Source organism: Lutra lutra, chromosome 13 (genome assembly GCF_902655055.1).
Source record: "Lutra lutra chromosome 13, mLutLut1.2, whole genome shotgun sequence".
NCBI lineage: Eukaryota > Metazoa > Chordata > Mammalia > Carnivora > Mustelidae > Lutra > Lutra lutra.
In genome coordinates this window covers 92,757,056-92,780,952 of record NC_062290.1, presented here as the reverse complement: position 1 = coordinate 92,780,952, position 23,897 = coordinate 92,757,056, and the positions used below count along the sequence as shown (strand labels likewise).

Sequence of the window (23,897 nt, the reverse complement as noted above, 5' to 3'; positions counted from 1 at the left end):
TTGGTTGGAATGAACAGCAGGGGCAGGGGCCTCGCGTTCTCCACATTTTCTACAAGGAGCTGCTGAGAAGCCGCGCACGTTGCGTTCTGAACGCTGAGAGTGGCCGCCCCTCCCGGGAGCTCGGCCGGGCCACCCCAGGCCTGCGAGACGGGTAGGGGTCCCAACGGGCCCGCAGGGATGGGGCGGTGGAGACCCTCCCAGGCACCTCTCCGGGCGGCGGGTGGTGCCCTGGCCACACCCCCCAAGCCTGTGGCCCCTCCCTCTGGGTCCGGCTGCCGGGGTCCCCTGAAGGACGGAGCGGGAGAGCGGCCGCCCCTGCTGGCGGGAGCCCGCGGAGGAGGAGGAGGCTCTATATGGCGTCAGCCCGAGACCCACCCCCAGCCCCCACCAGGCTTCATTTTAACTAATAGGACACTTAGTTTAATGAGGAGAATTTGCATAAGAGGAACTTGCTAATTAAATTTTAAACCTTGTCATTCTGAAGATTAGCGGGAGCTCTGACGGAAACATTCGTCAGGGAGAGAGCATGGCCGCCCCCTCCCCCAGGAAAGGCCTGCTGGGGGCCTCAGCTGTACACTACAGAGGGGTTTCTGGCCGAGGTGGCTGAAGGGGGGGTCTTCTGGAAGACTGGGAGATGCGCGTGCAGCCCCAGGCCCCAAGGCAGCCCCCAGGACGGGCCTGGCTACGAGGGAACGGGTCAGGGAGCTTCCTCACCAAACCCTGCGCTGGGTGCCAGGGCCTTGGGGCAGGTGTCTGCCCTGTCCCAGGGAGTCAGGCCACGTGAGATGCCAGCGCCCCATGGGGCTCAGAGATCCCAGTCCCTTTCTGCCCTGCCGGCTGTCCCTGGAGGTGCTCCCCTCCTCGCGCAGCTCAGGGCTGGTGGCAGCTGACCGGCCCGCCTCCTGTCCTCCAGGGAGGCCGAGGGAGCCTCTCCAGAGTGCAGAGGGGTCGCCCCATCAGCGGTGAGCATTGTTCTCCCGGCACAGAGAGAAAATGAGGGTGGGGGGGCCTGTTGCCCTGAGACATCTCAGGTCTCGACCTCTGCCCTTTCTGGAGCGCCAGCAGAGCTGGAGGTCTGGGCGGGCTGGCCCGGGGACAATGGTCAGGGGGCTCTTGTGGAGCTTTAGGCTGGGGAACAGGACAGAGCCACTTTGTAGACTACCACAGGCCTGGGTGGGGGCAGCAGAGCTGGGGGCTGGACATGCATTTCTCTGCTCAGCCACCAAGTCAAGCCTCTTTGGATGGGAGCCCATTCCTTGGAGAGGGCCTCCAGCTCCCAGCCAGCGGCCACCTGCACTGTTCCCCTGCCGCTGGGAACGTGCATGTCCAGGTGTCCGGTTGGGTCCCTGCGTTCTGTCTCTTGGGTGCGTACTCACGAGTGGAGTCGCCGGAGCACACGGTACCACGGTGCCCATGGTGGCAGCTTCTTAGAGCCCCAGCAGCCATGCCAGTACTTGTTAGTATCTGGTTTGCCTCGTGTTGTCGTTCTGACTCAATTTCCCCAGAGACCAGGGGGGTATCTCTTCCTGGGTTTGATGACCAGATCGCCCCCTCGCAGATGAGTGGGACGGCTTGCAGAGAGAGACACAGAGTCATCTCTTGGCCCACAGCTGATGGCCACGGACGTGGGGGACAGAATGATGGCTGCCCACAGGTTTGGGGGACACCCCTCAAGGATGGGGGACTCCTCTGGACAGGGCACCCTTAAGGTTTGGGGGAACCTTTTGGGATGGGAGATCCCTCAGGGATGGGGGCCCTTCTGTGATAGGGGAAACTCAATGACGGAAGAGCCGTCAGGAACAGGGGACCCTCGGGGACAGGGGACTGCTCCGGGCTGGGTCTTCCCAGACCAATCACCTTGAGCAATGCCCCGTAGCGCCTCCTGCCGCCCACCCGGGGGGCGCACTGGCTGGAGGGGGCTGGTGGACGTGAGACCCTGCTGCTGCCCTGTCTGTGTCCTCCACCTGGCTCAGGGGACACCCAGACCTGGGCGCTCTGTTCAGACGCAGGGAGGGCACCGGAGCCCCCAGCGCCGGTGCACACAAGCCCCGCTTCCCTCACGGCGACTGAGGCCTCCAAGTTCAGGGAGAAGGCACAGGGGTGCGGAGCGTCTGGGGGTGGCATAGGTCAGGGGGCTGTTTTCTCTGCGTCCGTGGGATTTGCCCTCAGCCCCTGAGAGGGGTTCTTTCGTTGCTGTCCCCAGCGTTGCCCAACCCTTCATCAGAGCCTGTCCCCTCAGGGCAACCCTGGAAGGGAGGGCAGGATGCTGCCCTGTGCAGAGGCTCAGAAGAGTTGGCCCCTCCCAGGGTCACCCAGCTTCCATCCCGCGGACATCAGCCCACCGCCGGCCACCCCGCACGTCACATTGCACAGCCTGGCCGAGGCGGCCACCCGAACGGTCTCTGGGAACACGTGGAGGTCAGGGCTTGGAGGGCTTAGCCCACATGCCCCCTCTCCCCCTCGGCCCCAGGCATGACCTCCACGCCTGCATCCACACACACTCCTGCAAACGCGAAGCCGTGCCCTGACTCTGGGGTCTGCAGCACCTGTCGCTTCCCCCCAGGTCGGGCCGTGGACCCCATCCCAGCGCCACCCCCGCGACAGCCGCTCCTTAGTCCCGCATGGGGTGGGCGTGCCAAGAGGGGGCTTTGCTGGTCAGGAGGGAATCTTTTTATGGTAAAAAATGAGGCTTGTGGCATCAGCTCCAGGAGTGGTGGGAACCGCCAGCGCAGGTCGCCCCGGCAGACTGATGGAAACCCTGCTTTATGAAGCCGCGGCTCCCCCATTAATTAGGGGGAGGGGGCCCTCCGCGCCGCCCGCGCACCTCGCCCGTGGCCAAAAGCTTGTCAACATTTTCCACAAAGAATGAAAATGTAAATAACTTTCAGATTATTCAATGTCACCAAGGTATGGAAAAAGGTCGCAACGCTGGGTGTCATTTATCTCGTTGTGGATTTAAAGAGCTTTTTTCTATTAAATTTCTTAAAATTAATGTTTTATGTTGCTCAGAGTAATTTGAACAATTATGGGCTTAAAGAATTGATCATTACAGCCCCTGGAATTGAGCGCTCCAGACTGATTCCTGCGAAACCCCATTGATTTATAGTCTTGGTGCTCAACCAGGAGAGTTCCCAGGGCTTGGATCCCCTCCTTTCCACATCTGGGGGGGACAAGTCCCTCAAGACAAGCCAGCTTGTGGGGGGAGTGAGGAGGGAGATGGGCAAGCCTGGGAGCAGGTGTGTCCCCTCCTCTCAGGGAGAGGCAGGTCCTGGGTTTGGGAGTGTCCTTTGAACTTTTGCCTCCTGTGTGAATTTTGTATTTAAAAGGAGAGAAAACCCTTTATGTATCGGTCGATATTGTTATTTATATCATTCACGCATTTACATTTGATAATGTCAGACATCTATGGGTTCAAAGGTTAATAAGCCTTACCCGCCACCCCCCCGGCCCCCCCAAAAGGTTAGCAAGCTCAAGTGCTGTCCCCACCCAGGTGGCCCCCCAGCCCTGGGGCACCTGATGCCTGCTGGTAACTCCGGTCTGGGTCCGGGCAATGCCCGCTGCCATGCCAGTCCCGGCGAGGGCCCCGGGCGCCCAGCTTCGTGGTGGCGCCTGGATATGGAGCTGTGTTTCCACCCGAGGGGTGCTCCACTCAGATGGGGACGCCAAGGCCAGAGACGGGGGCGAGTGAGCACCGCAGGCCGGCTGCGGGTCTGACGGCCAAACGCCTCCGCCGGGTGCCTGGGCCCATCGCGCCCGTCCCTCCAGCACACCAGCCGGGGTCTCGGGCTTCCCACACGTGGGCTGGGCCCAGCCCCCAGGGGTCTCAGAGGCTGCCAACCCCGGGGCCACCGCCCCGACTCGGCTCTGGGATTATCGACGCGCCGCCAGCTGGAGCGAGCTCGGTGGGCAACTGCCAACAGGCGGAGGGCCCCGTGGGGACACTTAGCACTTTATTAACCTGTCAGCGCCTAAAAGGCCCCGGGTGGCCTGGGGGAAGGGCTCAAGGTGGGAGGAGGGGTGTCGACTTGAGGATTTACACACGCACACCCCCGCCCCCCACGGCAGCCGGGTCAGACAGCGCCCACCCTGGTGCCCCCCCCCCCCCGCCTGGATCACAACTCAGCCCCGGCTGCTTTCCTTTCCAGAGGCTCCCCAGCCCCCGGGAGGAAGTGCGAGGTCGACCGCTGCAGGACCCCGCCCCACCAGCCCCGGGGCCTTCCCCTGCCCCACCCCGGGGAGGCCTGACCTCTGAGCACCCCCTGCCAGGCCAACCCAGGCCCGTCACACTTCCCGGTGCCACTACTCCGCTCACGGTGGGCGCTGTCTCACAGGCCACCGTCTCATCCTCCTGCTCCAGTGCGGTCTGGACACCCACAGCTGCACAGCCCCAGATGGAACGGCCTCGGGGCCCCTTCACCTAGCCCCGACTCCTCTCCTGGTACCTCCCAATTCCCAGTCCCCGGGGCTCCCGTGAGTGCCTCTTTGATGTCGTGACAGCGAGGACAGCTCCCATGGAACACCCCGCCTCCCTCCCACCATCCACCATTCCTCCCCTGCCCTGGGGGCTCAGGCTTCCACCTGCCTCCCTGCCCAGCTGTCCCGAGGGAGGCCGCAGTCCTGCCCTGCAGGGAGCACTCACCTGCTTGGTGAGCATCGACTCTCTTCTTAGCCTCCCCTTGGAGGAAATGCGAGCAGTGTCTCCACTTCGCAGGACGACAGGGCTCAGAGAGGGCAGCTCACTTGCCCAGAGTCACACAGCGAGTTAGCAAATGGCTAGGATTGGAATCCAAGTCAGGAGACACCCGGGACCTTGCGCCAGGAACCTCCGGATGGGCTGGGTCTGGCTGCCCTGCCCCCACCCCTGTTGCTGCCGCTCCCCGCTGGGAGCACACTCCCTCACCCCAGCCCCCGCCTCTCCCAGGGCCCGGGTACCCGGGCACCAGCCCACCCCCCAGTGGCTGGGCACAAGGTTTTCCCACCTCCCCTTCCAGTGCTCAGAAGTTTGGCCAAAATCCAGGGACAGAGGGGCCCAACTCACAGCAAGTGCTGTCCCTGCCACGGACGGCTTCCCGCTTTCGGAGAGCCGCTCCACCCCCCCAACGCCCCTGCGCCCGCGCACCCCCCGCCGCACTAGAGACCCGGACCTTCTCGACTGTCACTGACAAATTTATTGAAGTCTTGGAAAGAGCTGATAGTCAGAGAGTAAATAAAAAACACGGGATCTCCACAGAACTGACAGGTAGCTTGGGATGCAAGTTTGCGGGGACAGCTGGGTCTCACCCACCGCTGGCCTCGGGGTCTGGGGCAGACGGCCACAGGTGCTGGGTGGAGGAGGCCGCCCGGTCCTCCCGCAGCTAGAGCCCAGTCCGAGAGGGAGGGCCGCAGGCTGTTTGGCAACGGAAATCAGCGGGCTGGGCGTGGCCTGGACGCCGAGGGCCAGGGGCAGCGGTGACGGCGGAGGGGATGGAAATTTGGTGTAGGCGGGGAGGGAGGTCCCCACGGCCTTAACCTTAACGCGTTGCTCCTGGAGAAGAAGGGCGGCCCGGCAGGGGCGTCTCCTCCCGACAGGTGGCAGAGTCAAGAACAGAAAGCTCTAGAGCCAGGTCCCCAGGGAAGACCAGAGAGGAGCCTCCTGGGCGAGGTGGGGGTTGGGACCAGAGGGACACGGGTGTGGTCCCTGCTTGGCCGCCTCTTGCCCGGACAGAAGAGGCCCATCTCTGACCTAAAGTGGGCCTCCGTCAGGGAGGTGGAGCCCGGGAAGAGAAGCGTGGTCCGTGCTCTGCGTTTTCATTTCAGACAGTAAAGCCTCCTCCGGCCCAAAGACGCCGTGGCCCTGGGCTGGAGCGCGGCAGGGGGAAGGCCCAGCCTGGGTGGGGGGACGCTTCGTGTCTAGAAACAGCAAGCGTCCAGTTAATTGGTCGATCAAGGGAGAAATCTGCTTACAAAACACGGCTCGCTGGCGGCCACCAGGCCGGTGGCCCTGTGTCTGAGACGGAGCGGGCACGGACAGGAGCCGCTGGAGTCCCTCTGCCCCCGAGGGAGGGGAGCGGGGTTGGGCGCTCCGCAGAAAGGAGCCCTCCTTTGAGGTCTCATCCTGTCCCCTGCGGGCGCCCGTGGCACCTGCTTTCCTGCCGAGGTGCTGGGCTCTGGGAGAGGAGGGGAGGGTCGCTTCGGGCCCCCCAGCCAGGGCCAGCACTGCTTTCCACACCCCTTGCGTCCGGAGCTCGGTGGAGCCGGGGGCCTCGGTCAGAACTGGCCGTGGTCCACCTCATCCAGCCAGGAGGCGGGGCTGGCAGGGAAGTCGGGGTAGCCCCCGCTGCTCCCTGTGGATAGGTCGGAGCTGGGTCCGTTTCCCGCCAGCACCCTCATGGGCTGGGGCCCACCTGGGGCCCCCGCGGGCACCAGGCCCAAGCCAGCATCCGGGTATACTAAGCCAGAGAGAAGGGGCTGGGGGCCAGGGAGGCTCTGCAGGGCAGCTGGTGATGGGGGGACACCATAGGGGCTTCCGGAGCGCAGCTCGCGGTACTGCTCCGGGCCAACCAGGCTTCCGTGCTCCAGCGGGAAGCTGCCTGGGGCTCCCGCGGGCCTGCCCAAGGCCGGGGTGGACTCCCCCAGGCTTCCATAGAGGCCATTGGCAGGGCCCATTTCGGCCACGGCTGGCTCATCTGCAATGGAAACAGACGGCGCTGCTCAGGGCCCGCCCCTCGCCCTTCAGCCCCAGCGCCCCTCCTCTGGGGGACTCGTGGCCAGCCTGCATCGGCCAGCCCAAGCCTCTACGGCTCTCAGAACTTAGGCCTCCCTCTGCCTCCGTGCTTGTCGCCTTTGTTCAGCTCAGTCCCACCTGGTGTCTTGGGGGGATCCCCTTGCGGGATCCGGGCGAGGAACAGGCTAGCCAGGGCCCAGGGTGTCCGGATAATCTGCAAGGCTGCCTGGGGAAGGGAGGCCCCAGGCCCATTTTGCAGACGACTTAATTGAGGCTCTGAATGGCAGAGCGAGTGGCCTAAGGTCACGATGCAGCCAGAGAGGATCTCTTGCACAAACTGTCTGTGGATGGGCATTAAGGGATAAGTATGGGGTCACTCACAGACGGGATAAGATGATTAGATCCCACAGAGATGGGTGGATGGCCCCCCAACTCCAAACAGCAGATAGTTTTTTGTCACTCACCCCGAAACCACTGCCCACTTTCCTGAAAATCATTGCAAGGACCAGGAGCCACAGAAATGGTCGGACTCCTTCCCTAGAGAAAGCCTGCTGAGGGTCACGTGGGTCTTGGGGGCTGTTCCCCACCAGGGGGACAGCTGAGCGCCCCAGGGGCCAAACCGCAGGGTTTGGGGACAGGAGACCAGAGTCTGTGAACGCTTTTAAAAGAAGGCCAGGGCAGCCCCTGACTGGGAAATTCCCATTTGCAGGCTCCCAGGGACCGCAAGGCGCGGCAGCTGCGGGCCTCCCGAGTGGCGCCCTGGGGGCGAGGCGGCCCGCCGTACCCGTGAACGAGACGTCGGCGTCGCTGTCCTGCCCCTCCTCCTGCACGCTGTCCTTGTCCGACTTGGGGCCGCCGCGGGCACGCTTCATGCTGCGGAAGTACTGGCCCCAGCGCTGCCGGCCCGCGTCCTTCTTGAGCCGCTTCTCCTTGGCGCGGCGGTTCTGGAACCACACCTGCGGCGGCGAGCGGCGGAGGGCGGGTGAGCCGGGCGCGGGGCGCGGGGCGCGGGGCGCGGGGCGCGGGCGCTGACCTGCACTACGCGCATGTCCAGGCCGGTCTCCGACGAGAGCTGCTCGCGCACGTGGCGCGCGGGCTTGGGCGACGTGTTGTAGGCGCTCTTCAGCGTCTCCAGCTGCTTGGCCGTGATGGTCGTGCGTGGCCGCTTGGCCGTGGCCTCGGCCTCTGCGCCGCGAGGGATGGAGTGAGTCTGGGCCCCTCCACCGCCCGACGGCCCCCCACCCCGCCGGGGCGCGGGGACACCGCAGTAAAGGCGGAGGGGCGGCTGCCCTCTTCCCCTCCCGCCTCCGCCCGGGTTCCCCTTTGTTCCAAAGCTGTGGGTAGGGACGGATCTTCACGGTCAAGGGTCTGGGGCGATAATCCACACATTTCAGACCAACCTCCCTGCGCCCCCGAGGGTGGAAGGAGGCCGCTAAGGCCCTGGAGCCAGGCTTCCTCGGAGCGGGTGGATCGTCCCTACCGGGGCGGGCACCCACCCCTCCTGGCCGAGGGTGGGGAGGCGCTTAAGTTTGCGCCCCTGAGGGAGCGCCCTGCGGCGGGCGCTGGGCGTGGGGATCCCTCCGCGCCCCTAACAGACGGACCCCAGCCCCATTTTGCAGACGGGGAAAGGAGGTGGGTGGACCCTCCCACTGACCGCGCTGCTTGGCCGTCTCATAATCCGCCTTGCACACGAGTCGGCTGTCTTCCATGAGGTAGAACTCGTCCCCCGTGGCCAGCTGCCGCTTGCACACGACGCAGGCGAAACAGTGCAGGTGGTACACGAAGTCCTGGGCGCGGCGCACCACCTGCGTGGGCGGGATGCCCAGCTGGCACGCGGCGCACTTGGTTCCGAATCGCCTGCGGGACGCACAGGGCGCGGCTCAGCGCAGCGTCCGCGGCTCCTTCGCCGGGAGCGGGTTGGAGAACGAGGAGCGGAAAGCCGCCCAGGGCGGTTCAGGAGGGAGGCTCACCCGGGCCCTGCCCCTAGTCGTCGGCCGGGCAGCCCCCGCAGAGCCGCACAGAATACGGAGAAGGGAACCAGAGGCCCGGGGCAAGAGCCTCGCCGCCCTGACCTCCGTGTCCCAGTGGGGAAGCGGGATCCATAGGGCAGTTCCCTTAGACCCCAGAGGCCTGTGTTTGAAAAGCACCCCCTCCCCAGCATTGAAGACAAAAACAAGACCGAAATCAAGACGGAGTAAATCCAATCAAGTTCTGTAAACTTGGGGTTGTCTTTTTGAATGACTGTGTTTCTATGATTTGCAAAATTAATTACTTGGAGAGAAGTGAGCTGCCCCGCCTAGCCGCCTGTGGAGATCCCCCCCGGACCCTGGCCTGGGTAAGAGGAGGGGCCCGCCTTGCAGGAGCAGACCGCACCCCTGCCCTCCCGCACAAGCCCGCGGCCACGCTCACTTGAAGAAGTCGTCCTTGCAGTAGACGTTCTCCCCGCGGCTGAAGCAGCGCTCGGCCAGGGGCGCGTGGCAGTCAGTACACTTCAAACACTTGCTGTGCCAGTGGCGGTCCAGTGCCTTGAGGATGAAGCGGTCCAGGATGTGCTGGTCGCAGCCTGCACACAGCGGGATTTCTGCAGGCCAAGGAGCCACCGAGGTCAGAGGCACCGCACAGAGTGGGAGCACTGGAGTCCCCTTCCTAGTCCAGCCCGCGGGGCCCGGGGCTGCCACAGGAGACCCCTTCCCCGCACACCCCCTTGGTTCCCGGGTGTAGGGAGTGCATGACAACGAGGTCTGCAGCCTGGCCCACAGTTAAAATTTGGGAAAACTCAAATAGGTTTAGAAGTGTGCCCGTGAGCAGGAAGGGGCCCCGGCCATTCCATTCGGCCAGATACCGTCAACTGCAAAATGTTCCCAGCGACCATCAAGGGTGCACATTGAGCTCAAATGAAAACCCCACCACAGGAGCTGTCTAGCAGGAGGTAAGGTGCTCGTGGTCCGGGGGTGCGTACCGCCCAATCCCCATGGCTATTTTGTGCAATTAAGTATCCTTGCAGCTGGAGGTCCCTTGTTGAAGCCTGGCCACCCAACCCTGCTCAGGCACCAAGGTAAAAACTGGTGTCCTCCCCATCTCTGGGAGCCCTCGCAGGTCCTTGTACACGGACTGGACAATTGGATCGCTGTCACCATTCTCAAGTGTCGGTGCCTGACATGAGTTCCTTGACACTCGGCTCTGCCACCGTGTGTCTGCAGGCCTCTGGGGGAACAAGGCTGGGGAAACTCGAGGGGTGGTCTGCGGGAGCCACTGGCCCACGTGGGGCTTTGCAGGGAGCTCACCGGGTGAATCTCCTTGTTGGTTTAGAAAAGTCTTCTGGGGAGGAAAGAACGAGCAGCAGGAGCTGGAGCCTGCGCAAACGTTGCACCCACCTGGCTATGCTCCCCTCCCCGGCCAGAGATCCCTCCGGCTCCAGGCCAGCCGGCAGTGGGTGGGAGGACCAGAGAAGGGCCTCCCTGCGTCCCAGGCTGAAAGCGCACTGATTGACTGACCTCCCTCGCCCAGCAGCAGGAGACTCGCCGAGGATGCGGTCCCGCATCGGACCAAACTGCGGCCCCAGTGCCAGTGGAGCATGGGGAGGCGCCCTGCTCCGGGGGTTGGAGTGGGCGGGGGGCCCTCCATGGCGGCGCCGGCAGAAGGGCGAGCGCAGCCGGCCTAGATCTGGTGGCTAGACAGGCCCGCGAGCGCGGATTCAGCACCGTGGCCGGGACAGCGCCGGGCCGAGCTGCCCTCCGCCCCGCGTCCAGCAAAAGCTGCTCCCACGGGCCCCTGTTGCTCCCCGACGCGCCCTGCGACCCGGGCCTTACGCTGCATGGTGACTCCAGCCTCGGCGGGGTCTCTACCCTCAGCAATGGTGGGGCGCAGTGGAGCCTCGCGCCCGCCCGCCCGCTCAGGGCCAGCTCTCCTGAGCGATCGCGTTGGGAGTGCGCCTCCCCTCTCTCCCTCTCCCTCCACCTCCCACCCCTTCCTCCCAGCCCCTGCGGCCAACCCCTCCCAGGAACCGTTGGAAAAATAAATAAATAAATAAATAAATAAATAAATAAATAAATAGGGGACGAAAGAGACCCCACAGCTGGATGTAAGCTCTTTCCCACCTGCTGGGTCCCTGACACTCCCCACGCGGCCAGGCCCGCCTCTGTCTCCATCCTGTGGTCCCGCCGGCGACGAAGCCCGGGAGAAGGACTGGCGATTGCCCTTCTCCAGAGCCAAAGCGTGGGAGGGAGCCGCGGGGGCAGGACTGGTGCGGCAGGAGCTGGGGTCTTTCCTCCGGAAGGGTCCTGAGGACCAGCCTGGGGGCCGCTGATGAGCAGGTCCGTGTGGGGCAGACAAGGAGACCTCAACTCGGGACATCTGCCAGCGGGCTCCAGCTACACACGCCGGCCCTGCCTCTGACTCTCTTCCCCCGAAAGTGTGGACTATCTGGGTGCCGTCAGCCCTGTCGGGCATCTTCTTGTCCAGTGGTCACCGGCTCCCACGGTTGCTCTCCACATGCTCTCCGGATAAGGGAGAGGCTTTCCTAAATCGGTCCTGGGACCCCAAGTACTCTCTGGCCTGGGCTGTTGGGCGCTGCGACCGCGCAACCGACAGCACAGCTCCAGGGGCCCCGACGCGCTAACTCGCTACTGAGGCGTCCGGTTGGGGACGTGCTGGGGCCCTTGCCTCCACGCCCGCCCGGGTCCCCGGTCTCCCGCCCCCTGTGTGGCCAAGCCCGGAAAGGAGCGAGGACCTCCGGGTCTCCCCGTGCAGCCGCTCAAGCCCGGGCACCCACCTCGGCGCAGGTCCTCCCTCCGCGCCAGAAGCGCCAGCAGCAGGTCGCCGCCCGCCGACTCGCGGCCCGGGCCCAGCTCCCCGCGCGCCTCCATGGGTCCCGTCGCCTGGCGCCGCGGCTCTCCGGCCCCGAACTTTCCCCGCGGCCCGGGTTGGCAACGGCTTCCGGGGCCCCAGGCCGGTGTCCGAGCTATTCCCCGCGCTGCTGGGCGCTGCGCCCGCGGGCCGCCCTGGGGCCCGGAGCCTCAGGCCGCGCGGAGGGCGGAGCGGCGGGAGGCGGGGCCGCGGCGCGGGGCGGGGCCGGGGGGTCGCTGAGACGCGCCGCGGGCGTCCGCTGGCTACGCGCGTCTTTGAGAGGGGCCTCGGGGTGCCCAGACGCCACCCGAGTAGCCGGCCCGAGGAGGGCGGGGACAGTCAGGGGAGGAGCCGGGCCAGGACTGCCCGCGGGAGCTCACCCGGGCCCCGCAGCTTCCTGCCCCGCGCTGCGGGCCGCGGGCGGAGGCCTGGGCTCCCGGCGTGCTCGAGTGCGGGAAGGCTGGGGGTCCCGGGAGGACGGTCCGGGAGGGAGCCGCGTCCCACCGCCGCTTGAGAGCCGGGTCTGGGAGGCTTGGTGACAACGTCTGGTCCGCAAGAACGCGACCCGGGACTCAGGGTGAGTGTGGCACCCAAAGGCTCAAAGCAAAGCCACCAGGAGCCAGACACGACCTTAGACCTCCCAGCTGTGACCAGCTTCTGGGCCCCACCCTGGGAACTGCCACCAGAATGGGCACAGAGAGGGGCGATTCTCGGCAGTTACAGCCGTTGTCCTCCGCCCAGTCATTGGCCAGGACTCAGGTCAGGAAGGACAGAGCTGGGGGAGTTGGAGGTCTGTCCTCACTTCCCTCCACACACCAGCTTGCACAGAAGGCAGTCCCACACCTGACCTTCCGGCATTTTGTCCCCAATCCAAAGGATAAGCCTGTAGGAACCCACCCATGCTTGCTATAGAGAGATGCACCCCCCACCCAGGGCAGATGCTCCTGCCCAGAGGACACCCCGTCCCCAATAATTAGGAAACAGCAGTGTGGGGTCTTTGCAGCGCGGGGCATGGTGAGGGCAGGGGCCTCAGGCAGTGATGGGGGTGAGCAGATTTCTGCCAGCCTCCCCATCTCTCCACCTGGGAGAGTCCCGTGGTATAGGACAGTCTTTGCCCTGCTCCGTATCCTGGCCTCCGGTCACCTCGTCTGTGCGTTTTACGAAGGAGGCAAGCCTGGAAAGATGTAGGCAGGAAAAGCACAGTGCCCTCCCAGATCCCCAGAGTCAGCCCCACGGATCTGAGCAAAGGCTCATACCACCAGCACTGCATGCTTCCCTGTGCAAGACACTGTTACCAGAGGACAGGGCCAGGGTGCACAAGCCAGTGAGCCGGGTGCTGGGCGCACTGGGATGTCGGCCGTGGAATGTCAGCTGCTGCAGAGCCCTGCCTAGAGGGACCATGTGTGGTTTGAGGGGGGAAGGGGCAGGCGGGTAGCGGGTCCAGTAGGCGGCCACCCCACATGCTCTGCATCTGGCTGGCCTGCCAACAATGCCTCCATTATTTTCCAACGTCCATGGCGATCGAGTGGTCCTTGGGAGGGCAATTTAGGTGGGAGACCCAGCCCAGGGCTTCCAGTTCTGCACTGTTGGGCAGTGTGGGAGAGCTGAGGGGTGTGGGGTCTCTGGAGGAAACTGATGTCTCCATTCTGCCCTATCCCTTCCCCTCAGGAGTTCCTGCAAGGCCCCTTCTGTTCTCGGGGTCCTCCACAACAGCCCATGGCCTCTGGAGCCACCGCAGCGAACTCCAGGCCCTCTGCCCACGGGATCTGCCAGACTTGCATCCCCTCGCCACTGTTCCCATCTCTCATGGGTGCTGCCTCCCCCCCACCCACCATGATTTCTCCAGAATTTCTTCTTCTCTGCTGTGTCTGGGCCCCTCTCTCCCCACCATCCCTCTGCCTGACTCTGCTGTCCTAGTCATTTCTCCCATTGGGGTCATCTTGCCTGGGCTGGAGGCCGAGGGGTTCGCGGAGGCCCTTACCCCGAGTCCTACCGAAGCTGCAGGCAGCAGTGGCCATGGAAGCCTGTTGCCGATCTCGGTCTCCACTGAGCTCGGTTTCTAGCAGCATGACGACTGCCAGGCCGGAGACGGGAGTCCAAGTGGTCCAGGCTGCCCCTCTCCTTCCTCCTCTGCGACCCTGGGAGGACTCAGAACTCCCCAAGGCCCAGATGCCTCGGGACCGCGACCCGGTGTGCGCAGCTCGGGCAGCGGGAGCCTCGGGCCTGGGCGCTGTCCGCGGTGCTGAATGAGCGGACCAGCCTCCCATCTCCCCAGGGCCCCTGTCCCCCACTCCTCCCCACCTTCCCTGACCACGCCCACCACTCTGTTCCCCTAGCTCCCCTCCCCACCATCCCACCTCCCTAAGTCTGCCGTGGCTGTGCCTGCCTCCCCCTGCCCTGCCCACCTCCCCGTCTCCCAAGGCCCCTTGTCCCCCAGCCCCGCTCCGCCTCCCCCAAACCCTGCCAGCCACGCTGTTCCCCCATCCTGCTTCCCTATCACCCTACCTCCCTAGGTCTGCAATCCCCTCACCTGCTCCCCCAGCAAACCACCACTGCCTGCCTTCCAGCTCCCTCCTCACTTTCCCCACCTCCCTTGGTTTCCAGTCCCTCCACCAAGCACCTGCCAGATTCCCCCTACCCACTTCCCCTCCTTAGGCCCTTGTCCGTACCCTCCAACCCCCAGTCCCTCAGCCAGCCTCACCCCACCTTTCCTCCCATCGCCAGGGGCAGCCAGTTCTGCCCAGAGGCTTGGTCCGGGCTTGGGAATTGGAAGCAGGGTGGGGGGGGGGGTGCTCCACTCTGCCCTACAGGGCAGTGTCCGGGACTCTGCCGCTTCAGCCCCACCGGCCTCCAGCCCCAGCCCCCATGCCTCTCTGGCTCTAGGTGTGGCCCGGCACGCAAGGCTGCTGCTGTCCTGAGGGACCTGTTGCCCACACAACCTTCCCCAGGTCTGCAGCAGCCCGCCCCTACGCCCACAGGGCAGCTGAGGAGGGGCACAGGGGCGCCCCCAGCAGGAACTGCTCAGGACACAAGAGCTGGGAGGGGTTACCAGACGGCGGACCCCTGCCAACTCAGCACCACACAGACCCGGAATGGCAGAATGGTCCGTGCCCTGCCTGGAGGGCACACAGGGGCTCCCTCTCTGAGGGAAGGGGTTACCTATAGCTAGCACACAGCCTGGCTCGGAAGGTGAGTCCATGGGAACCACCTCCAGCAGGTCCCTCAGAAGCCACCATGACCAGAGTGCCCGCCCCCGCCCTGCCCCCAGCAAAACAAAACAAAACAAAAGGTAGAAGCAGACGGAATCAATAGTTCAGAACCCGAGGCAGCGAACAGGTGTTGGGGGTAAAGGCCTGGCTAGAGGCCGTGCTGGGGTGTGCAGATGGGGCGGCAGTGGGGCGGCCAAGGAAGCCGTGTCCAGCACTGGCTGGGCCGGGGCTCCAGTCACCAGGGCGCCCCTGGTGCATCATGAAGTCACAGGACTCCCACGGATCCATCCCTGCTGCGTCCCATCAATCTACCGTGTGACATGCGTGAAGGCTGTGGTCCTGTGGCCGGTCCCCAACTACATCAGCCCTGAGAAGATAATCTATAATTGATCTTCCATCTTTCACTTTCCACCCAAGTCCTGGGCTGTCTTCCAAAACCAGAGGCTCAATACAAGGAACCCCAGGGTTTCAGACACCCGGTCCGCGAACTCCAGAAGGGAAGGAGGGGTCCGTTCTGCGCCCTGACCTATCCCCGCCAGAACGAGCTCACATTTTCGAAAGAATTACAGTCCTTCCAAACGTCAGATTTATTTTAAAATGTGCACATTATAGTTCACTTAAATACAAAATGTTTATTTTTCTTACAGGTAAGAAATTTCAGATGTTGCCACATCAATTAGCTTTTTATCTTTTTTTTTTTTTTTAAAGATTTTTATTTATTTATTTGACAGACAGAGATCACAAGTAGGCAGAGAGGCAGGCAGAGAGAGAGGAAGGGAAGCAGGCTCCCCACCGAGCAGAGAGCCCGACGCGGGACTCGATCCCAGGACCCCGAGATCATGACCCGAGCCGAAGGCAGCGGCTTAACCCACTGAGCCACCCAGGCACCCAATTAGCTTCTTTTTAATCAAAATCCTTTCATTAAAAATAAATACACATTTAAATTACCGAACTATTCTATTCATTAATGCTTACAACTTTAGAAAACGGACCTTAAACCTTGCCCAAAGTTAACGTCCACTTCCTAGCAGGCCATGTGAGGCATGTGGCCATGTCCACACCCACACACCAGACACATGTCCCGTGGCCACCTTGGCACACCACCTGCCCCTGACTGCTCAGGGTCTGGGGGAAACCTGGCCCCTCAGGGAGACGCAAACTTGTCGAATAATGGAGACCTCTAACTGCAACGTTACCACGAACCCTGAGAGGCCGTCCCTGGCTTTTGTGGTGGTCATGGCCTTGGCGTCTTGCCCTTCATCCCAGACGCCACGTGCAGAGATGTACTTTGGGGAGGAAACACACTGGACGTGAACCAGAAGGTAGTTTCATTTGTGGTGCTGGGCACCCCCCTGTGGATTCTGTGGGTGGATCCGGCCAGTTTCCAGGTTCCAGGTCTTCAGTAACCGGGGGCACAGCCACCGCTGGAGCACACGGGCTGAGCACACGGGCTTCCAGGGGCAACGCACAGCCCAACGGGAAGAAACCTCTGGAGAAGCCACGGAAGCCAAGCAGCTGAGGAAGCTGCAGATGGAGCCCCATCCCCCGTCCCTCATCTGTATGTCCCTGTCCCCTGCCCCATCCCACACCCCGCCCCCAGTCACCTGCCCGCATCCCCCCTTTCCCTTTTCCTTACCACATCCCTATCGGGTTCCCCTGTCCCCCCACCCTGTCCTCACCTCATCCCTCATTCCCTATGCTCTAGTGCCCCATTCTCTGTCCTCCATCCTGTCCCGCCCCCATCCCATGCCCATCCCATTCCGTCCCTCACCCCTGTCCCCTGCCACCCCATCCCCCAGCCAGTCCCTGTCCCCCATCCCATCCCCCGTCCCCCTGCAGGAACTCAAGCTCCTGACAGCTCGCCTGCCGCCCCCCAAGACACGCCCCGGGTCAGTCCCTGGTCAGCAGGCAGTAGTTTGTGATCACAGCGGGCGCTGGGCGAAGTGGAGAAGGCGGTCGTACCGTCCTAGTGACAGGAGTGGACGGACGCAGCTGTACTTGTGGACAAAGCGACGTCATAAAGCATCTCCACGAAAAGGCAGAGGCTGCTCATTTTGTCTGTTTATATCTCCAGGAGCAAAGTCACCTCCAAGTGATTTGGGTTTTACACACAGTGTGTGAAAAATCATTAAATGGTAAAAAATCAATCACCAAAGCCTGGGGGACCGGGGTCCTGGGTCAGGACCTTTTGTAGAACAGCTTCTGGGAAATGAGATTTGGAGTTCAGCCTTAAAGGTTCTGACGACCTCACACACGTCACCCCCGCCAGAACGAGCTCACCGGGCCCTGCAGCTCCGCAGGCCCAGGCTGGCCACGTGCAATCGCCCGCCAGCCTCCCGGCACAAGGGCTCGGTGCTCGGGGAATCCCAGCCAGGCTTGCAGAAGGTGACGTGCGTCTGGAAACTTGGGACGAAGGCAGCCGGGAAAATCTGTCTGTCTGGCCTGGACTCCCCCTTTCCTTAGACCGAGGAGAGCGAAAATACAGAAACATTTCTGCTCTCAGCCTTGTACAGGCGTCCAGGGAGCACGCCAGGAGGGCACGCGGGCCCACGGCAAACGCTGGCCTGCCCACCACTGGAAGTAAAACCGGGTCTCGCTGTTAATAAAATCCCTGATCTCCTATGAAAGCTGCAGGTGGCCTGGTGGGGCTGTTTCCCCAAAGGCGCTTCTGTGGTCCCACTCAGTTCCTACACGGACGGCCGGTGATGTCTGACCTTCCACCGCTTGGACCGCACTCGGAAGAAAAAGTACATCACCATCAGGAACAAGGAAGAGGCCACGTAGAGCACGACACAGAGGCTCATGTCCAGGCCAGAGAAGCCCATCCCGAGGAAGGGCACAGCCACCTCCGCCTCCCTGCGGCCCTCAGCTCCGCGCGCGCTCCGCAGTCTCCCATCCAGGCCGAGCTGCAAGCCGTCCGACAGGCGGGGTCTGGGAGGCAGCACGCTGGGTGGACGGAGACTCTCGGTGCGCTGGTCTCTCCGAGGCTTCCCTGGGGAGGCGAGGCCTTTCTCCTGCTCCCCGCCCTGGTGTGGGCCGCGTCCTTCGCTGGTGTCCCCCAGGTCTGCTGCATACGTGTCCACGAGGTTGTCACCGCTGTAGTGCTGCTTCAAGAACAGAAGCACCTGGCCCTCGTTCCAGCTGTGCACGCCCTTGATCTCCTCGTGGCAGGCTGGGCAGAGATCCGGGGTGGGCCACGGAACCTTTGGAAACTTGGGGTCCTCACTTAGATGGCCTGGGACAGGGAGGGAGAGCAACGGTGAAGGGATCTCTGGTGACCCAAATGCTCCATGTTCCGCAGACGCCTCCCCTGTCCACCCGCCTGCACCGTGACCTCCCAGTGCTCCTGGCCTCACATCCATCACTCCTGCACAGATGCCCGTCCCCCAAGCCCCCCACACAAATGGCGTTTCCCCCCCGGAACCTCTGGCAGGGCCTCGTGGCCACAGCAAGGGAAGGGTCCTCACTTGGACGGTGCCATCCACTTGGCCAGACCCCGCTCCCGCCTGTAGCTACTCTGCCTCCCCGTGACCCCGAGGCCCCTGCTCATGCCCCATCTCTGCTTGTCCTCTCCCCTCTTAAGGTGCATCTGAGGTCCACGGGCACACAGACCCCCAGAGTCCCTGCCCCTGGACACAGGCTGCCCAGACCATTCCACAGCACTTCAGGCACGCGTGGGCCCTCCCAGACCCCCAAATCCCGTCAGGACCTCTAAACCCATCCTGGGAGCTAGACCTGCTGTGGGAACCTGCGCAAAGCCAGCCACCCGTCCTGCTCCCAGGGGCGGCACGGCGACACAGCACTATCCTGCACCCACTGACCACACTGCGCGGGGTCGACTCGGCCGGCAGGACCGCTCCTCGCAGGAACCGTGACCCCCCCAGCACTCGGACAGCTGAGCGCACGCCAACTCAGACGCAGAGTGCCCCCAGGTTTAAAGTCATGCTACTTCTTGCTCAACATCCGCTCATAAGGCGGTTCAGTCACGGTCCTGCCAGCCGTCCATGGAGGCCACGGCTGAGACTCCTCCTGTCCTCGGGTGAGTGCGTTCGCTCCTCGGGGTGATGGAGCCCATGGAGCAGCAGCCTGACCTGCTCACTTCCCTTCCCCCTTCTCTTCCGTCTGGGTGAGCGACACCCTGCCCGACCCTGCAGCTCTGGCTCCCGGCCACGCAGATATGAGGACCATGAGGTGCGCCACACTGTGCCCCTTGGCTCCCAGAGTCCCCTGACCCAACGTGGGGTGCTCTGCCATCCCAAAAGTGCTTCTGTGAGTAGGCGTGGACAAAATCACATCTACTGGGTATGACCCAATGGAAACGCTCTCCTCCCGCCTGTGAGCACAGAGCTGGGAGGCAGGGGCCGGTGCCAGGGGCCCAGGCACCACCCACCAGGGTCTGCGCCAGGCATGAGGCAGAGGCGCCTACGAGGAGACCACGGAGAAGCTGCCGGGGCCTGGTGTCACACGCCACACACACAGTGAGGCCCAGGGCCGGTCTCTGAGGCCTCCAAGGAGTCTGGGCCTCCATGCAGAGGCCAGAAGTGGGCCTGGGGGGACACAGGGGGACGCAGAATTGAAGCAGGGACACGACGACTCGGGCTGCGGAAAGCCCCTTTCTGCTGCAGCGCAAGCACATGGGGGGCACGTGGGGGTCCTGGACTGGGGCTGCCTGGGACAACCCCCCCGGGCTGGGGTGCGGTGGGGGCAGGGGGGCCGCACACCCGGAGGTGGAGGGTCCCAGAACTAGAGCCGCGGTGGAGGCGTACAACCGTGGACGGACCCCCGGCAAGTGATGGTTTCAATGGCCTTGCGGGACGAGCCGCGGCAGCTCTGAGAGCGAAGAAAAACCAATTCTCTTTAGTGCTTCGGCCGGAGCGCTTCCGGACAGCGGATTAAATAAAACCAATAGTTTAGTGGTTTTTTCTACTCATCTCTATTAAGACTTACCCGTCAGCAGAATTATTTTTAAGCCTAATTTCAATCTGCCGGTGATTTGGGGGCAGAGTCTGAATTAACTGGGAGGCGACACACGTGCCGCATTCACACAAGCCGCCTTGGCGGTGCGCTTCGCTCAGAGCAGACCGCGGCGCGGCCAAGGGCTTTCCGGACAGCGGTTCGACCCTCTGCCGCCCACTGTCCGAGGGGCCTGGCAGGCTCCCCGAGGGGGAAGAGTGAGGAAAGGCGGGGACACCAGCGGCCTGGGGTGGCTGCATTCTCGGCCATCCTCCAGGAAGCCACCCGTCTACACAGCCTCACTCTGACGGCCGTCTGTGTACACGGCCTCACCCCCACTGCAGCGGCCCCTCTGGCCCCGGGCCTGGCCCCCCCAGGGTAGCTTCTGCTCACCTGCCAGACGACTGTTGACTAGGTTGTGAGTCTCCCACAGCCAGAGAATCGCTCGGTCTGTGGTTTTCACCGTGCCCACGGACTCTTCAGCCACCGCCTCGAAGTGCTCGCTGCACGCCTTACAGCCGAAGAAGGTGCGCACGTACCTCCGGATGGTCTGCAGCACAGCCTGGGGGTCATCCTCCAGACCTGTGGGGGGGGGGCGGGGGACAGAGCGCGTCGGGACTACAGGAGCATGTCCGCAGGCCCCAGGGCTCGGGCTGGCGTCAGGAGCCAGGAACGGCCCCGTGCCTGCCCCAGGGCCTGCGGGACGGCCCTGCTGGTCTGTGCGGGAAGGACACAGGGAGAAAGCAGCACCTCCTGGACGCCTGCCACGTCCAGAAGGGGTGGCTCGTGTCCCCTGGAGAGCAGATCCACGGCCCGTGTCCAGCGCAGCACACGCTCCAGGGCATGTACCACAGCTGGGAAAACCAGCCCGAGGCTGCGACGCACCAGGGCTCCCTCCAGGGCATGAGAGGGCAGCAGGAGGCGAGGACCTGTCCCCTCTCAAGAGGCTGACCCTGTCCACGAGCGGCAATGCCACATGAACTGTGTGCCCCGGGTGTGGGCGCAGGTGCCGCTGGGACACGGTGTGTAAAGACACTGAACGCAGAACATGACCGTCCGAGGACACGGCCCCCAATGGCAGAGGGAAGCAGCCACCGTCTCACTAAAATGAGGACCCCTGAGAACAGCAAACAGAGGGGCAATCACGGGGCTGGCGCCGGCGGCTCCCTTCAGACAGCTAATGCGGGGGACTGAGCCAGCGAGCGAGATGCTGTGAGATTAAAGCAGATTAAATGTCAGCATTAAAAGAAACGCAGGAAAATAATTGGGGAAAAAAAAAAAAAAGACGTGCTTTTGAGACAGAATCCATCTTAATCGAGAGCAAGCCCTCCTGCGATCCCCTCCTTCCCCACTGTGTGCGGTTCCGCTCACGGAGGGCCAGCGCCCACCCCTGTCGTGGACCTGGGCAGGCCTCCCCAGGCGCAGCAGAAGCCCCGGCTGAGCGGATGGCCACCGTCTCCTCAGCTCGGTGCGTCTCCAAGGGCGGCGCGGGCCCGTGTGCACGCGGTGAGGACACGTTGCCAGCCAGCCCTCCCGAGGCTCGGCTCCCAGCCCTCCTCTCCCCGCCACCAGCTGCCATGCGTCCCCGGGTAATCCTCCTCTTGTCACCCCGGCAAACCACTGCGGCCCGGACGCCCTAATCTTCAGAGAGGAGAAGAGCCATAAAGCCCTACCTGTGGGGGATTAGAGGACGCGGCGGTTTAGTCGATGGGGTTTAAACACGCACTAAGGAGAGGAAAAACCTTCCAAGACCTAATCCGGCCGTGTCCATCTGACCCAGTTCTCTGGGCACGAGCTGCGCTCCTTGATGTGGCTCCGGACGCGTCCCGGAGAGCTTTCCGACGGCGTGCCCTGCTGCTGGGCTGCCGTCCTGCCCGGCGCTGTGAGCTCCCGCAGAGCGGAGCGTGCCCCCTGCCAGGTCCCCGGGACATGGCCGTCCGCATCACCCCAAGGACAGCCAGGCGGCTGATGGTTCCCACACACAGCCCGTCCCCTGCAGCGACTTCACGGAGTCCCCAGCACCAGGGAGCCGCTCTACCCCACCACGGACCCGGGTTGGGTGAGGCCCGTTTGAGCAATGGGCCGTGCCACAAGACGCCCTGTACCGTCCAGCCCAGCCCCAAGGTCCTTCCTAAGCCCCGGGCCGTGGGGAGCTGGGGTGACCCGCACTGGTCCTGAGCACATAAAGCTACGGCTCTCTCAAGCCCCAGCGTTTGGTTCTCTTCGTTCTGGAGCAGGACGTACTGCACGTTTCAGTTTTTCTGGACAGACGTCGGGGAGGGAGGGAGCCCCACCTTCACTCAGCAGAGCAGCGTCCGCGTACCTGGTGGCTCTGTCGGCAAAGCGTCTGCCTTCGGCTCAGGTCATGACCCCAGGGTCCTGGGATCGAGCCCCACGGCCATGGCTGGGCCCCCTGCTCAGCGGGGAGCCTGCTTCTCCCTCGCCCACTTCCCGGCTTGTGTGTGCCGCCCTCCCGGGTCAAGTAAGTATGTAGAATCTTTAAGAGAATAAACAATAAATGAAAGGTGATCCGCCCGCAGCGGCCAGAGGCCAGCGGCCAGCTTCACAGGGGAAGCGCGCACGGCGGAGCCCGGAGCGGGGGAGCCCCTGCATGTATTCGCTGCTGCGCTGCCAACGGCTCCGCTTTAGTGACCGCCCGGTGACGAACGCTATTAACACCGACCTAACCTCTTGTGGCTTTTAACCTCTCCGTGCGGGCGGCCTCTGCGACAGCCCAGGGCTGCAGCTCCCACACGCTCGGCGGGCCCGGCCCTCCCCGGGCAGGCTGGGCTGGCTGTGCACCGCTAACCGGGCCCACAGCAGAAGTGACCGGCTGCGCACCGAGTACACGCCGACTGGCCTGCAGAGCCGGCTGCCACGTGGCAAGGAACCGGGAGCGCCGCCAGCCGACCGCCTTTAGCAAGGCCCCGAGTCCTGCCACCGCCCCACGAGCAAGCAGGGGAGGGGCTCCCCCCAGGGCAGACTCCTGATGACACCCCGGCGCCAGCCGACACTGGGCCCGCAGGCTCGCCAGACGCCAGCAGCCGGGGGCCCGGGCCCAGCGCCATCGGAGCCCCTGGCCCACAGACGTCTGCCGAAAGCGAAGCTGCCGGCCTGTCTCGGGACCACACGTACCAAGCAGACAAGTCAACGCGCTTCACTCGGTCGTGCTTTTGCGAGAAAGGAGCTCCTGGCCGGTGTGCCCGCATTCTGTGACGCTGTCCCCACAGGTCAGCCGCACACAGGCTTGAGAGTTCTGGAGGACCCGGCGCCCGCGCAGGCAAGACGCTCCCCTCCACGCTCCTTAGCCCACGCCACCCCCCGCCCCGCGCGGGGCAGCCCTGGGGACGTGTCCCCTCACACACCGCTGCTCACGACCCTGAAAGGCCCCAGCACGGTGAACGTGGCAGGTAGGCTTGGCGCGCCCTGGGCCCGCGCAGGGACAGCGCGTACCTGTGCCATCCAGCGCCTCTGGGCGGGCCCCGGCTTCGACAGTCAGAGTGTGGAACAACTGCCAGAGAGCGCACGTGTAGCCCCTGAGCTCCGGCCGGCTTCCTTGACATCCAACCCACGTTACGTGATTAGTAAGGAATATTCCAGAGATCTGGGGGCAGGGAGAGAATGAGATAACTGAAGTATTAAAGCAGTCGGCGAGCGTCCTCCGGCTTGAGCAGGCGCTGGTTGCCCCTGGTGTTGATGCGTCAGAATCGTGTCAACCGCACGTCTCCTTACGCGTGTATTTAAATTCAACACCGAACAAGCGAGAGAACCAAGCCTCTATTCCACCAAAGGAGTTCTCAAACTAGGGGGTGGAGCCTGTGCCTTTCCTCCCCCTGCAGGGACGGAGGTACGTGGTATCGGATCAACGCAGCTTCAGGCAAGTGTCAAGGGCTCCCGGCCTCGTGTGTTAGAGTCACTTAACCCAGCCCTGCCACCCACTGGGGCAGGGTGAGAGGAAACCACCCAGTGGCCTAGCGGTTCTCAGCCAGAGCAGGTGTGGCCCACGGCGGCATCGGTGGAGCACCGAGGCCCTAACAGCCCCGGGCCCACGTGCCCGCAGCCAAGTAGGGGCTCCTCATGCCAAGTCCACAGCCACGGCCCGCGTCTCCCGGCAGGCCGGCTAGCATAGGGGTTGTCCACGGGGCCTGAAGCATGTGGCTCCCACAGGGACGTGCATGCGGACAGAC

The 23,897-nt window shown here is 63.8% G+C and overlaps 2 protein-coding genes across 5 annotated transcripts in view; both read right to left on the bottom strand.

Moving 5' to 3' along the window:
- Window positions 1-553: 553 nt before the first annotated feature.
- The window catches only part of QSOX2 (quiescin sulfhydryl oxidase 2), a 45,198-nt gene continuing 21,854 nt past the window's right edge, over window positions 554-23,897 (bottom strand). Inside the window, exons 11-14 of one of the 2 annotated variants that reach the window (XR_007122140.1) lie at window positions 23,164-23,314; window positions 20,104-20,292; window positions 17,038-17,992; window positions 554-564 (exon numbers count right to left, since the gene is read on the bottom strand). Coding sequence is in view for 1 of the 2 variants with exons in the window: in XM_047698809.1 (XP_047554765.1) it covers window positions 17,445-17,992; window positions 20,104-20,292; window positions 23,164-23,314 (888 nt within the window). In the remaining variant the exon portion in view is untranslated. Of the gene's footprint in view, window positions 565-16,561; window positions 17,993-20,103; window positions 20,293-23,163; window positions 23,315-23,897 lie in introns of those variants that run through there. The other variant, XM_047698809.1, reaches the window with a different exon arrangement.
- On the bottom strand, window positions 5,184-13,617 carry LHX3 (LIM homeobox 3). Of its 3 annotated transcripts, none has more exons than XM_047698825.1 (6): window positions 13,530-13,617; window positions 9,113-9,284; window positions 8,358-8,560; window positions 7,737-7,888; window positions 7,488-7,659; window positions 5,184-6,665 (listed from the first exon to the last, which is right to left on the bottom strand). In XM_047698825.1, the coding sequence occupies exons 1-6, from the start codon at window positions 13,615-13,617 to the stop codon at window positions 6,247-6,249; spliced, it is 1,206 nt and encodes a 401-aa protein (XP_047554781.1). In that variant the 3' UTR covers window positions 5,184-6,246. The 3 variants fall into 3 exon arrangements, with proteins under 3 accessions (XP_047554781.1, XP_047554780.1, XP_047554782.1); XM_047698824.1 differs by lacking the exon at window positions 13,530-13,617 and adding an exon at window positions 11,475-11,568; XM_047698826.1 differs by lacking the exon at window positions 13,530-13,617 and adding an exon at window positions 10,513-10,519 and having other exon boundaries at window positions 8,346-8,560.